General features: G+C 39.7%; 1 protein-coding gene across 1 annotated transcript in view; it reads left to right on the forward strand.

Annotated features, from left to right (window-relative positions):
* Nucleotides 1–574: 574 nt before the first annotated feature.
* Nucleotides 575–13,217, forward strand: part of LOC135761081 (uncharacterized) — an 84,758-nt gene continuing 72,115 nt past the window's right edge. Inside the window, exons 1-5 of the mRNA XM_073814133.1 lie at nt 575–629; nt 1,028–1,249; nt 1,583–1,693; nt 1,880–1,982; nt 2,247–2,314. Of these exons, the coding sequence (XP_073670234.1) occupies nt 575–629; nt 1,028–1,249; nt 1,583–1,693; nt 1,880–1,982; nt 2,247–2,314 (559 nt within the window). The remainder of the gene's footprint in view (nt 630–1,027; nt 1,250–1,582; nt 1,694–1,879; nt 1,983–2,246; nt 2,315–13,217) is intronic.

A 13,217-nucleotide genomic window follows, 5' to 3' on the forward strand; every position in this document is an offset into this window, starting at 1 on the left:
CATTTCAAATATGTTTGTGATATGTTTGATAAACTGTAATTAAATAAAGGTTGTATTGAGCAGCTGCACTCTGATTTTGCGCCATTTAAGTAGCCTATACTATCGGCACAAATGGAACCTGATAACTATACACACATAGACCTATTAATAAAAAAAGACCAAGAAAAAACAACCTACCTACACAACCCCTGCTGTGCTCCTAAGTCTCGTCTCGAAATGCTTTCTAAGAGAAGACGTTCAGCTTCCGTCTATCAACAGGTTTGCACGTGTGTTTGCACGTCGATGCGGAGGACGACGCAAAAGTATAAATGAAAACCGATGCGGAACCTAACCCGTCGTGGCTACGCCTAGGACCTACGTATTTGGACACAACCTTGGGGTGCATGTGCTCTAAAAAAAATTAACAATTGAGCCTTGGATAAACACTGGTATATTTCAAGATATCCTGAAATTTGTGGTAACCAAAACAGGGACTTTCTTCTTTATAAATCAGAAGCAGTACAGTTACTCTTATTTTGTCATTTACAGTTCAGTTTAACCTTTTAATCCATGTGTATACCACCAGTATCCCATAATGCCTGTTGTCCGAAAGCTGAGACCTCCCGAGCCTGCTCCGATGAGGAGACAAAGTAAGCATATCACTCTTGATCTTAAAGGGATACTTCACCGATTTAGCATTCAGCTTTGTATCTGTAGAAACCCGGCAGTATTACTGAATGACCATGTTTCCCTCCATCATTTCCCCCTGAGAGGAGAGATATCTGCATTTTGGTTCTGCAAAAAAGTCCTCCGATGATGCAAAAATCGTCATATTACATCATCGGAGGACTTTTTTGCAGAACCAAAATGCAGATATCTCTCCTCTCAGGGGGAAATGAGGGAGGGAAACATGGTCATTCAGTAATACTGCCGGGTTTCTACAGATACAAAGCTGAATGCTAAATCGGTGAAGTATCCCTTTAAACATACTTTAATTTAAAGAAGAAAATTAATGATGTGACGGCATGTGCTTTTATTTATCTTCCAGTCTCCGAGGGCCTTATTGTTGGGGAGAGCGATGGCATCCCCACTCCACAGAGGATGCTTTTTCCTGTGAACAAGCTTTCAATCAAGTGGGAGCGGGTGTATCTGGTGGGAGCCGGCCTCTACAACCTGGGCAACACCTGCTTCCTCAACTCCACTGTACAGTGTCTCACCTACACCCCACCGCTGGCCAACTATCTCCTCTCCAATGAGCACAGCCGATCATGTAAGAAAACTCTTTACTGAACGTTAGGCCAGAAACAACAAACCTGTGTGCATGTAAACACCAGCAGATGATCCTGTAGATTGAGGCTGTGGTTATATTTAAGTGTTTGTACTGGTAACTTGTGAAGTTTAGTGTTGACAGTTTAACTAGATTCTCTTTAACAGGGCACACGTGACACCTGTGTTGAGAAAGTCATTGAGATTGCTATGTGCTCACATAGAGAGCGTGTCTGTGACACTGCACAGATTAATGGCAAATCAGATTTTTTTGTAATAACCAGCCATGTGTCCTGTTTATCATGAGGGTGTTTGTTTGTTTGTTTGTTCCCTTCAGGTCGTCAGTCTGGATTCTGCATGATTTGTGTAATGCAGAATCATATCATCCAAGCCTTCGCCAACACTGGCAGTGCCATAAAACCAGCATTCTTTATCCGGGACCTGAAAAGTAAGCTACATTGCTTTAAAATGACTTGATTTCACAATTACAGGTTGTGTGGGTGGCCTGTGACTAAGTGTTGAGTCATCACCTTAAGTTCCCAGATACACTTGGGGAGTTTCATTGCTTTTTCACAAGGCAACTTGTTTCTTTCTAACGTAAAGTCGGACGTAACCTTGCTTTTTTGGACTTTAGAAATTGCTCGCCATTTCCGATGTGGTAGCCAAGAGGATGCTCACGAGTTCCTGCGCTACACGATTGATGCCATGCAGAAAGCTTGTCTGAACGGCTATCCAAAGTAAGAGCGCTGCATCAGTTATTCCACCATATCAGCTCATTTAATTGGATCAAAAGAATAATGAACAGTTTTTTTATTATTTGTGTTATATATTGAAAGAACTCAGAGCTCCTGGACACTACAACATATTGGTGTGCGTGCGTGTGTGTGTGTGTGCGCGCGCATGCATTTGTGGCCGTACCTGGGTGCATGCATCTGTGTGTGTAGGGGTGTGTTTGTCTGTGTGTCAGTGTGTAAATAACACGCATTATGATTTATTCTCAGACTGGACCGAGAGACACAAACCACCACTCTGATCCACCAGATATTTGGGGGTTATTTGAGGTCGCGAGGTAAAGCACAAAGCTCTCTACATACATGTCAAAGCTAAGCCTGATGCACTGAGCTCTTCTCATCTCTGCATTAAGAAATTAAAGTAGTTTTCCTTAATAAGATTGGTTGATGAGATTTAAAACATTTATGAGGTAGCTTATCAATTTATTCCACGTTAAAAATATGGATATGAATGATTTAAATGTGATTTAACCCTTAAGAGATCCTTAAAACTTACATAAGTGTTCCTAAGGCCAAACAATGTCATTTTCCCATGAACTGCTCTAAAAATATCAAACGTGAATGTTCTTTTTTTTCACTTTAAACGATTCAATTTTTTAGAACCACTTCTGCCTGAAACATGCATATCAAATATCAATTAAATTTGTGGAAATTTTAACCCTTTATATGCAAAAAACAAATGCTTTCCAAATTTATTTATTTATTTATTATACCCATGGATGGGTCAAAGATTGGTAGCAACATTGATTTTGATGCATGATTTTATAAACTCACACTTGTGATCCTAAAGCCACAAAATCACACCTTCCTAAAAATATCATGCGTCAATATCCACTTTAAACAATTCAGTTTTTTAAAACTACTTCTTCCTGAAACATACATTTAAAATATGTGACCAGTCACGGAAAGTAGGGACACAATTCGGATCTGGGGCATTTTGAATTATTCACAGATTCTGAAAGTGCCGTTTCTAAGCTTTCCAATGATGTGTAACGCATGAAAATCTGATAAGATTTGGGGAAGTTGTGGCCATTTAAAGGTAGGCACTCAACATTTTTTAATGCTGAGCTTTTAAAGTTTGTGCTGTTTTCACCTCTCTCAGCTGCTGGGAGTGACAATAGAGCTCTTTTACATCCTATTTAGATAAGCCATACCCCCTTAAAGCTCCCCCGTGTGTTTTACAGCTTTACAGTGAGAAGCTTTACAGGGTGTATGGCTTGGGTCAAAAAGGTCAGGAAAATGTGCCATCAAAAATAAAGTTTGCAAACAGGTAATATCCAATGTCTCTTAGCATCTACCGATAAAGGCAACTCTTATGTACACTGAATAAAAAAAAAGATAAACTCTTATACTGTAGATAATTTTTTTCGAATGAAATGGTGCATAATCCTACTATTGTAATTATAAAATAAGGAAAGAACACCCAGATAGCTATTAAAGCAACACCAAAGATTTTTTTTACCTTAAAATAACGTTTCCAAAAAAGTTTCAGTCGTTCATCCACTAAAAACAGTGTGAGCGGCACTTTCACATTCGCTTTGTAGCCCTCTGTCGGCCAAAACCACACTAAAGAAGTTTCCAACCGTTGGGTCGCGGTCCTGTAGTTCAAGTGAAAACTACAAAAACTTGCTTTACGGCAGTGGAGCATCCTGCTGGCTGTGGGTGAAGCATACTCGGCAGGTACATACAGGGTTTCCGTGGGGTCTTAAAAAGTCTTAAATTCAGAATGTTAAATTTAAGTCCTTAAAAAGTCTTAAAAACACCCAGATTTTTATCCCAGATCTTTAATTTAATTTAACCAAGTCTTAAATTTCTTACCTCTGGTCATTTCCGAAAAGCGCTGTCTGCAGAATATAAAATAGTAATTTAAAAAGCTGAAGAACTAACTTAATCAGTGGCGGAGGCAGAAAGTGTATGAAGGTGGGTCTCTAAAAAGAAACGTTCCACACTTTGTCATAATCCACGAAAATAGTGCCATAAGCTATATTTCAGGTGTTGTGATCTGACTGTATACTGTGGGTTTGGCGAGAAACAATCCTTAAATTTAGTTTTGTATAAGCAAAAATCTTTTTCAGGGTAATTTATAAGCCCGTGGCTTACCTGAGCATTTGCCAGGTTCTGATAGAGGACGCAAAAGCGAAAAAATCAACACTGCTTTATTGAAAATCAACTTAAACAGTCGGGCCGTCGAGTCACGAGCCACCAACAGCGTGTCAACTTTAGTGTTACACAGTTTTATATTTTAGACTTTAATATTGCTTTCTGCTGCAACACACTCGAACCTAACGCGCTTTCCCTTCAGCTCTCCACAAACAGCAGCGATTGGCAGATGGAAATCAAGAAAGTACCGTAATAAACCATATATTTCAAAAAAGTGCAATTGTCTTCTTTTAGGAATTCAATTCAAACTTTTTGATGGCGCAAAGGCTTTAGGAGTTACGGTTAAATGAACAGCGGTAGAATCGGAGGCTACAGCCTTCGGATTGAGAAACGGTCTTAGTGTATAACGTTAGCAACACATATATCAAACAGCCTGTTAATGGTACATTTCGTTTTCTTAATGCAGATAATTCCGTTATTGTGTAATTAGAGAGGCTACTAAACCTGATGGCGGTATATTGCATATTTATGCATAAAACGTATGGGTGGAGTGTTTTTGGCTCTGTGATTCTGTATTCAATTAAATGCAATACATTAATTTATTAATAACTTGTTTTAATAAAATGCATATATTAATGCTTTAAGGGATTAATAATAATTGAAAGTGATCTTTTGTTCTTTGTATTTATAAACAGGCACAAGATAGGCCTACACAGCACACAGTCAGTTGTACATTATAAACATGCATAAACATTGTGGGGTGGTTTCCCGGTGTTAGATCAGGTCTCCACAACACAGACAAAATAAAGAACGATCCAGCCCCGGACACCAGATCACGTCAGAAAATATAAGTTTACTTTGTTAAAGTAACTGTTTATGCTCTCCAGCAACGATTGATCAGCCTTGTATTTGACAGAGTCGTGAGATGGAGGTTTAGATGATAAAAATAGAAAAGAGTTTTATTGATGGACAGCAGTTTCAGTTGCATATGCCTCAATGTTCAAACCTCGTCTAACCCAGAAATACAGCATGCACGGTTATATCCAAAATTGCTCAGCTGCATCATCCCTTAGACCTTGGGCTTCCATAAACATTCTCTTTATCTATCTTGTTTACACACAGACAGAACAGTTCTATGAAACTTCCCAAATGTGAAACTGAACCACAAAGAGACATATAAAATATAGAAATTCAATTAATTAAATTTTACTCATAATGGTCTTATAAGGTCTTAACTTGCTGAAACCTGCAAGAACCCTGTACAAATAAAAGAAAGATACCATAACCTAGCGTTCATACAGCTTTTCAATTGTCATCATGGCGGAGCCTGCAAAGAAAAGGAAGGGTTTAATTTCGGAGGAGGCGAAGAAAAGAAAACTGGAGCAGGATAACGAAAGCGCTCGAACTAGAGTGAACATAGGGCGGGCTTATACTGGTTGGCGAGAGCTGAAGGAGGCTAGGAGTTGCAAGGCTGATGTTGACCTGGCTTTGCTGCTACTAAACTTGTGAGTAATACCGGTTTACAGATACTAAACATGCCGACTTGATCTCTTTTTTTGTACAATGCATTGTAAAATTATTTACAGTGGTAATGGACAATTCCGCTTCCAACCTGTAGGGGGAGCAAAGAGCAAAAACTCTTTAGTGTTGCTTTAATGTTTATTTATTAAGTTTTTCAAACAAGCATACAATGCTTGAAATAAAAACTCTTATAAAAAAGTAATTTGTTTTAATGTAAAAAAATGTCCTAAAAATGTAGAAAGTTCTTTTTGCAAACAAAATAAAAGACCGAAAGGACTTTGTGATACAGTCCAATATCACATCCGCATCCTCTTCTGTGTTGTGACCCTTGGCGCTGGGCATGTGATGTGTTTTGCCTCCTCCTATACTTTTAATTCACTGTAAAAGTAAGTGGTTATACCTGGTTTAAGTCGAAGGATGAAAAAAATACTTACAACTATTTTAAGTTTTCACTTATAATGCACATTTAACGGTTACAGATACTTCATACTTTTAATTATGACTTTAATCTGATACACCTATTACATTAGTAAACCCTTGGTTAGTTAAATTTAGTTAATTTAAGCCCTTTTCATGCAGACATTACGGAAAATACACGGGAAAGGCATCCTGGATTTTTCCGGAATCCTTAGATTTTTTGTTCATTCACACTGCCGTGATTAGCCGGTATCTATAGTCCCGGAAAGACACGTGACTTGTTGAAAGTCCTGCCTTCTCTTCTACGCAGCGTCTGAAGTTTGCATATTATTTATTATTTCTCTCTCCAGTAACCACCACTCGCGTGCATTTTTGTTTATGATAAGATTATAAAGGAGCCCGTGACGCGCCATTCTAATGCTAGTTAATGATCTCAGCTTCTAAGTGGATATTTGACGAGCTCCCTGATCTCTGCTTTAATACAGTTTTCAGACATTTCTCATCGTGATTGTTTATATGAATTTAAAACTCGTATTTTGAGCTGAACGATATATCTTGTTGGGATGACGCGCTGGCATTTTTGTTTATTATAGCTCAAATGAGCACATGACGCGACATTCGTTAATGCTGCTCAATGATCTCCGTTTCAACGCAGTAAGTGACGAACTAACTTACCTGATATCTGCTTCAGTCCAGTTTGCTGACATTTCTTGTCGTGAATGTTGTAAATCCCTCATTTTAAAGAGTTGAACCAACTTCATGTTGCCATGACACGCGCGTCCTCACTACAGCACGTGCGTCATTGTTTATGCGTCTCATTTATAATTTCCTGATAACTGCTTCAATCTAGTTTGTGACATTTCTCGTGTTGAATGTTTATATGCATGTTATCTCTCGTTTTAAGGAGCTGAACCATAACTTTTGTTGTGATGACACTAAGACACGCCCATTACGGCATTGTTTCGGCTTTTTGTTCACACACAGGGTTTTTCGTGTATCTGCCTAGGTCCTCTTTCCGGTAACGATCCAAGAGACTTAAATTACTTTGCTGATTTTTGACATACAGATATGATTTATACATCATTTAAAACGTTAAAGTGTCTAGTTTATTTCTGTCCACTCCCAATAAAAACAGAATGTTGTGCTTTTCGCAAAATTAAGAACATAAACATGATGCGCATTTTGTTCTCTCTCCCTCAGTGAAGTCCTTTCAGAAACGCATCAGAAAAATTAACTGTAACTTAACGAATACTTGTCATAGAAACAAAAGATAAATGTCTACATAGTACTTGGAATGTCTACTTTTAAATGATGTAAGTGAGATTGAAAAAAGATATTGTCATCCGGGGTAAACTGTATGAGAATACAGTTATATGCATTACTCGTGCCTTCTGCAGTCAATGGATACGCAATCCACAATCCAGTCTCTCCATTCCTTGTCGTTTTATCCAATTGCACCAAACATGACATCTAAATCCTTATTCACTTGTGTATGTGTGTCAGTATCTCCAGACGCGAGTGTTTTCTTTGTTCTTCCGCCAAACATTTCACGCGATGGGAACGCACATACACAAACACACGAGTCAGGAAACTCAACGCACTTTTTGGTATTCTTATAAAATACGCGATTGCAAACAGTACAATCCTTATTTAGTTGCGTCTAAGCATATATCTCCGCACAGCAAGTTTATTAAACACAGGATCACTCGCGTGTGCACACATTCACTGCATTCATGATCAGCACGTGAGGTAATGGCGTCAGCTGTAAACAAATATTGATAAGTTTATCACGCTTGTTCTTTGTTGTGTTTCTACTATAATGATTACAAAAACACAAATAAGAGTCCAGACAATGATAGGCAGTTGTTCTTTTGAGCTTTTTACTGCACAAAAGTAAACCTCTCGCTGGCCAACCAAACACTAACCCTGTGTTCATTTTACGATGGCCAAACAGTACCTTTACCATGATTAGGCTACTATGGTTCTTAAAAGGTAACTTATACTTGTGAATTTAATAGAAAAATATATGCGCTTCACCACTTCGGGCGTGGCCTGCTGAGTTGCAGTCCGCAATTGAAGCACTTATTAAAGCAGTCAGTCCACTGCGGCAGCCCTCGTCGCGTGAAGACCGAAGAGTGTAAAGACCATCGACTCTACCTGCGCGACTCCACCGAGCAGGGACACCGACAGGGCACTTAAGTATTGCACTTTTTGTACTAACTTTTATATTTATCTATTTTGCTCTCTTTTTTCCTCTCTTGTACATTTTCTATTCTAATATTTTACTATGTGTTTTCAAATCTGTACTCTCATTACTACTCGTAAATCTGTTGTATCACGTTGCCGCGTATGAAATATTAACAACTTCCGCACTCTCCCTCCTTCCACTACTGCCTCACTCACTTTTCTCATTGGCTTATGGAACTGCCAATCTGCTGTCAACAAAGCTGCTTTCATTACTGCCATTGCTTCACATCCTGTTTTAGCACTTACTGAGACATGGATTAAACCAGAGGACACTGCCACTCCGGCTGCCCTCTCCAACAACTACACTTTCACACACAGCCCTCCCACAACAGGAAGGGGTGGAGGAACTGGTCTGCTCATCCCAAAGGACTGGAAATTCCAACAGCTAACCCCCTCATTGTGCAGCAACTCTTTTGAATCGCATGTTGTTACTATCATCCACCCTACTAAAATCCATTTTTTTGTTATCTATCCGCCCCCCCAAGTCAACTTGGACACTTCTTGGAGGAGTTGGATGTACTTCTGTCTTCATTCCCTGAGGATGGTACTCCTTTAGTAGTCCTTGGTGACTTCAATATCCACCTAGAGAAACCACAGGCAGCTGACTTCAACACCCTGACTGCGTCGTTTGACATTAAGCGAGTCCCTACTTCACCAACACACAGGTCTGGTAATCTTTTAGATCTTATCTACACACGCTGCTGTTCCACCTACCACACCCAGGTCACCCCACTTCACACATCTGATCACTTCTTCATTACTCTCGACCTGACTCCCCCTCTCGCGCCATATGATCCCCCATTGGCCACGTTCCGGCGCAACCTGTGCACGCTCTCTCCCTCCCGCTTATCCTCTGCGATTGCTTCCACGCTCCCCGCTCCCAGCCACCTCTCTCTGTTAGATACTGACAATGCCACTGACACACTTTGTTCCACTCTTACATCCTGCTTGGACACATTATGCCCTCTGACATCTGGACTGGCCCGGGTCACACCTCCTGCACCTTGGCTAACTGAGGTTCTCCGTGAGCATCGCTCCACACTCAGGGCTGCAGAGAGGAAGTGGTGCAGATTGAATGATCCTTCTGATCTCTGCCTCTATCAGTCTCTTATTGCTTCCTTCTCCAAGGATGTCTCCTCTGCAAAGACCCTATACTACCATTCAAAGATTAGCAACTCACCTGACTCTCACACTCTCTTCAAGACCTTCTCTACCCTTCTTTGTCATCCTGCCCCTCCACCTTCATCCGACCTAACGGCTGATGATTTTCCTTCCTTCTTTGTGAAGAAAACGAAAACTATTAACAGTCAGTTCTCCGAGCCGCTGCTTCTTGCGCATGCTCAAATCCCTGAGACATGCTCCCTTCCCTCCTTCTCTCTCCTATCCGAAGCAGATGTTTCCAAGGTCTTGGCTTCTAACCATCCGACTACCTGCCCGCTAGATCCCATACCCACCCAGGCCATTTCTCCGTCTGTTATCCCTGCTCTCACTCACATTATCAATTCATCCCTTTCCACTGGCACCATCACTAATTATTCAGGAGCTTTCCCGCCTCCACGCATACAGCCTTTCTGCAGCAAAAGTGTCTTAGAAATTGTAAATCAATATATTGTTTTATGTGAATGAGTAGGCCAAATGATTTTCACATCATTTCATAGAAAAAACTCTTGACTACTAGATCCTGTTTTGAAAAGTCTTGGGAAAACATGTTTAGAATGAGTTTTGTGGACTTATATCAGTGACTTAAAAATTGTGCTTTTTCAAAAACCATGCATAAACATTTTTCTCTCAAAAATACAAACATGTACATACATGTTGATTTATATAATATTGTAGCCCAGTTTGTGCTGAACACAGTGTTGTGAGACTTTTGCCATTAATATGTTTTTAAGCAACTGAAAAAAGCACAAATGTCAGTGTATGTCAAAACTTCCCCAGGGTCCTAAAAACCCCTTAGACCACAAAGGGTTAATGTTTATGGAAACTCACCCCATAAGAAACAGAAAAGTATTCTTGCAGATCTTGTTGCCTCCAAGGAAATGCGTCGTTCTGGCACACTTTCTCTTTGTCAGTGTTGTCTTTCTGGATGTAATCATTCCCGAAGTTTGCACTGTGCGTCTGTTTACCTCTAAATGTCCAATAATTTGCATGTCCTGCCACTCTTTTTCCGCAGCTAAAGTATCCAGCCGTTTTTTTGTGTGTGTTCAACTTCAAGCTGCGCTGCAAGAACTGACAGGCAGATGACATCGAAGTACCGCGAGAGCGAGTCGAAATTAGACTACTCTGTAAGATTTATTGAATAGTTCTCGCATAGTGCGCGTTTTTGACCAAAAATCAAAATCAGTTTCTTTTTTCAAAATTATGCTGGTATTCATTTTTTAAGTTTTTTTTTCATGCATAGTCAGGTGTTAAATGCTTTTTCTGCTGGTTGAGAAAGGAATTACTGCAGTAAATTGAGAATGGTCTATTTTACTGTCATTAGTAAATATTGTAGAATAATTCCACAATAGTAGTTGTAATACAGGTTTGCATGGCCCCAAAAAATTATGCTGCTGTTTACAAATAGGAGACAGTCATGATTCTAATGAACTGAGGATCAGAATGCAAAGACAATTGCTGTCAAAATACAGAACTTTTATTCCCCTTGGTACCTGCTGATGTGGAGGGCGCCGAGTCGGCTGACTTTAATTTCATGCATTCTCTATATTCCAAGACGTCCTTGCGGCTAAGGTGCTGGAGCAAATTGCTCGTATTGCCGCCTTTGGCTTAAATTTTAGCCCGACAGCACTTGCATAAAGTGGTTGTTTGGTTGACGTCGGATTTTTGGAACATAAAAGTTGTAAGTTTGAAAAAAACTTCGCAAAAATTTCTGACGAACAAGCCAGCAGCATCACTACAGTCACGCAACTTCACGCGGTTCACAACAGAACCGGAAGAGAAGACAATGCTGAATAAAGTCGTAATTCTTGCTATTTTTGGACCAAAATGTATTTTCAATGCTTCAACACATTTGTGTTTTCATTTTTGGGCGAACTTTCCCTATTAAGAAGCCACGCTGTTCCCTTTGGGGGAGGGGGCAAAAACAAAGCCGCTTATACAGTATGTAAATACACACAGACATTGACATCTCCCGCTGCACGCTAAAATCTCTGGAAAAACAAGGCGATTTCAACCGCAAAATGTACGCTTTAAATATACAAAAACTGCTGTCTCAAACATGGAGAGGCTTCTTCATGATCTCAACTTACAGATTCTACAAAAACGAAAATCAATTTTGAAAAAAACTTTCCCATTATCTCGAAAGTTGTGCTGCCGAGTTGTCACTGGTTTCAATGACGGGTCACATATTAATTAAATTTATGGAAATTTTAACCCTTTATCATAGGTTAAATTGGGCCGGAGCACAGCTCCGCCTCCTCGGGCCCACAACATACCCTTCTGGAGCTGAGCTCCGTCTCGTTTAGCACCAGGGTTTAAATTGAGCCGGGCCGTGAGAGTGTTCTGGGGTAAACTGTGTTAATTTGATTGCGTTAATATTAATTTTCATGAGGTAAGACATGGCTATTTCAAGTGACCGCTCCCAGCGCGTTTCCTGTGAATCGCATCAGAACAGCTTTTAGAACCGAAACATAAGAATTTTGTGCGGTTCCATTTCCTTTGAATAAACAGACCGGTTCTGAATAATATTCAATACGGCGAAACGACATGGAAGCCGCCTTGGACTTACCCGGTCAATGTAAATAAAGAGAAGAAATTCTAAGCTTACGAAGAAAAGTCAGATCATCGGCAAAGGTAATTTGACATATTTGTGACCTGTCAAGGAAACCAGTTACACAAGTCGGCAGCACAAGTTTTGAGAAAATGAGAAACGTTTTTTTTTTTTTTAAATTTGTGATTTTCGTTTTATTGCAGAATCTGTTCTCTCCATGTTTGCAGAAGATTGCAGAAGCCTCTCCATGTTTGAGATAGCAGTTTTTGTACATTTAAAAGCGTACATTTTGCGGTTGTTTTTCCGAAGAGTCTAGGTTGCAGCGGGGGGCGTCATTGTCTGTATGTATTTACATACTGTATAAGTGGCTTGTGTTTTCACCCCTGCCCCCAAAGGGAACAGCTCCTGAATAGGGATAGGATAATGAAAATAATGTTGTTAATGACTTACCCTTATGTCGTTCTAAACTCTGAAGACCTCTGTTCATCTTCGGAACACAGTTTAAGATGTTTTAACGTTAGATTTAGTCCGAGAGCTTTGTCTCCTCCATTGAAAATCTATGTACATTTTCCATGTCCAGAAAGGTAATAAAAACATCATCAAAGTAGTCCATGTGACATCTGTGGGTCAGTAAGAATGTGTTGAAGCATTGAAAATACATTTTGGTCCGGGGGACAAAAGGAATGTAAATTACCGGAGTGTAATCTCATATACCCTTACATGTTACGATGTAAATAGTTCACAGATTGTATATTATATTCTTTTACCAGATGGTCATGCGAAATCTGATGTAAACAATAGACTATATATCTATATTTCACGGATTAAACGCATTTGTGGACAAAAATGGTCATTGGATGATTCACACATCTGAAACAGAACTTTTTACCTTTGTGTGGATCACAAGTCGAATCCAGTCTGTTTATTTTCGCATGTTGTCATCCGAACTTCACAAAATACTACATATGATGCAAGAACATCTGTATCTCAAAACAGCTTTACAGGGGGTATGGCTTAGCTAAATGAGATGTAAATGAGCCCTATTGTCTCTCCAGGCAGGGCAAAGGGAAAAGTGTTAACTCTTCTTTCTCAAATTTCTCGGCATTCTCTTTTTTGAATGTGTTATATTCAAATGGCCACAACTTCTCCAAATCTTATCAGATGTTCATGTTACACACATCTTTGGA

The sequence above is a fragment of the Paramisgurnus dabryanus genome, chromosome 3 (assembly GCF_030506205.2).
Source record: "Paramisgurnus dabryanus chromosome 3, PD_genome_1.1, whole genome shotgun sequence".
Classification (NCBI taxonomy): Eukaryota; Metazoa; Chordata; class Actinopteri; order Cypriniformes; family Cobitidae; genus Paramisgurnus; species Paramisgurnus dabryanus.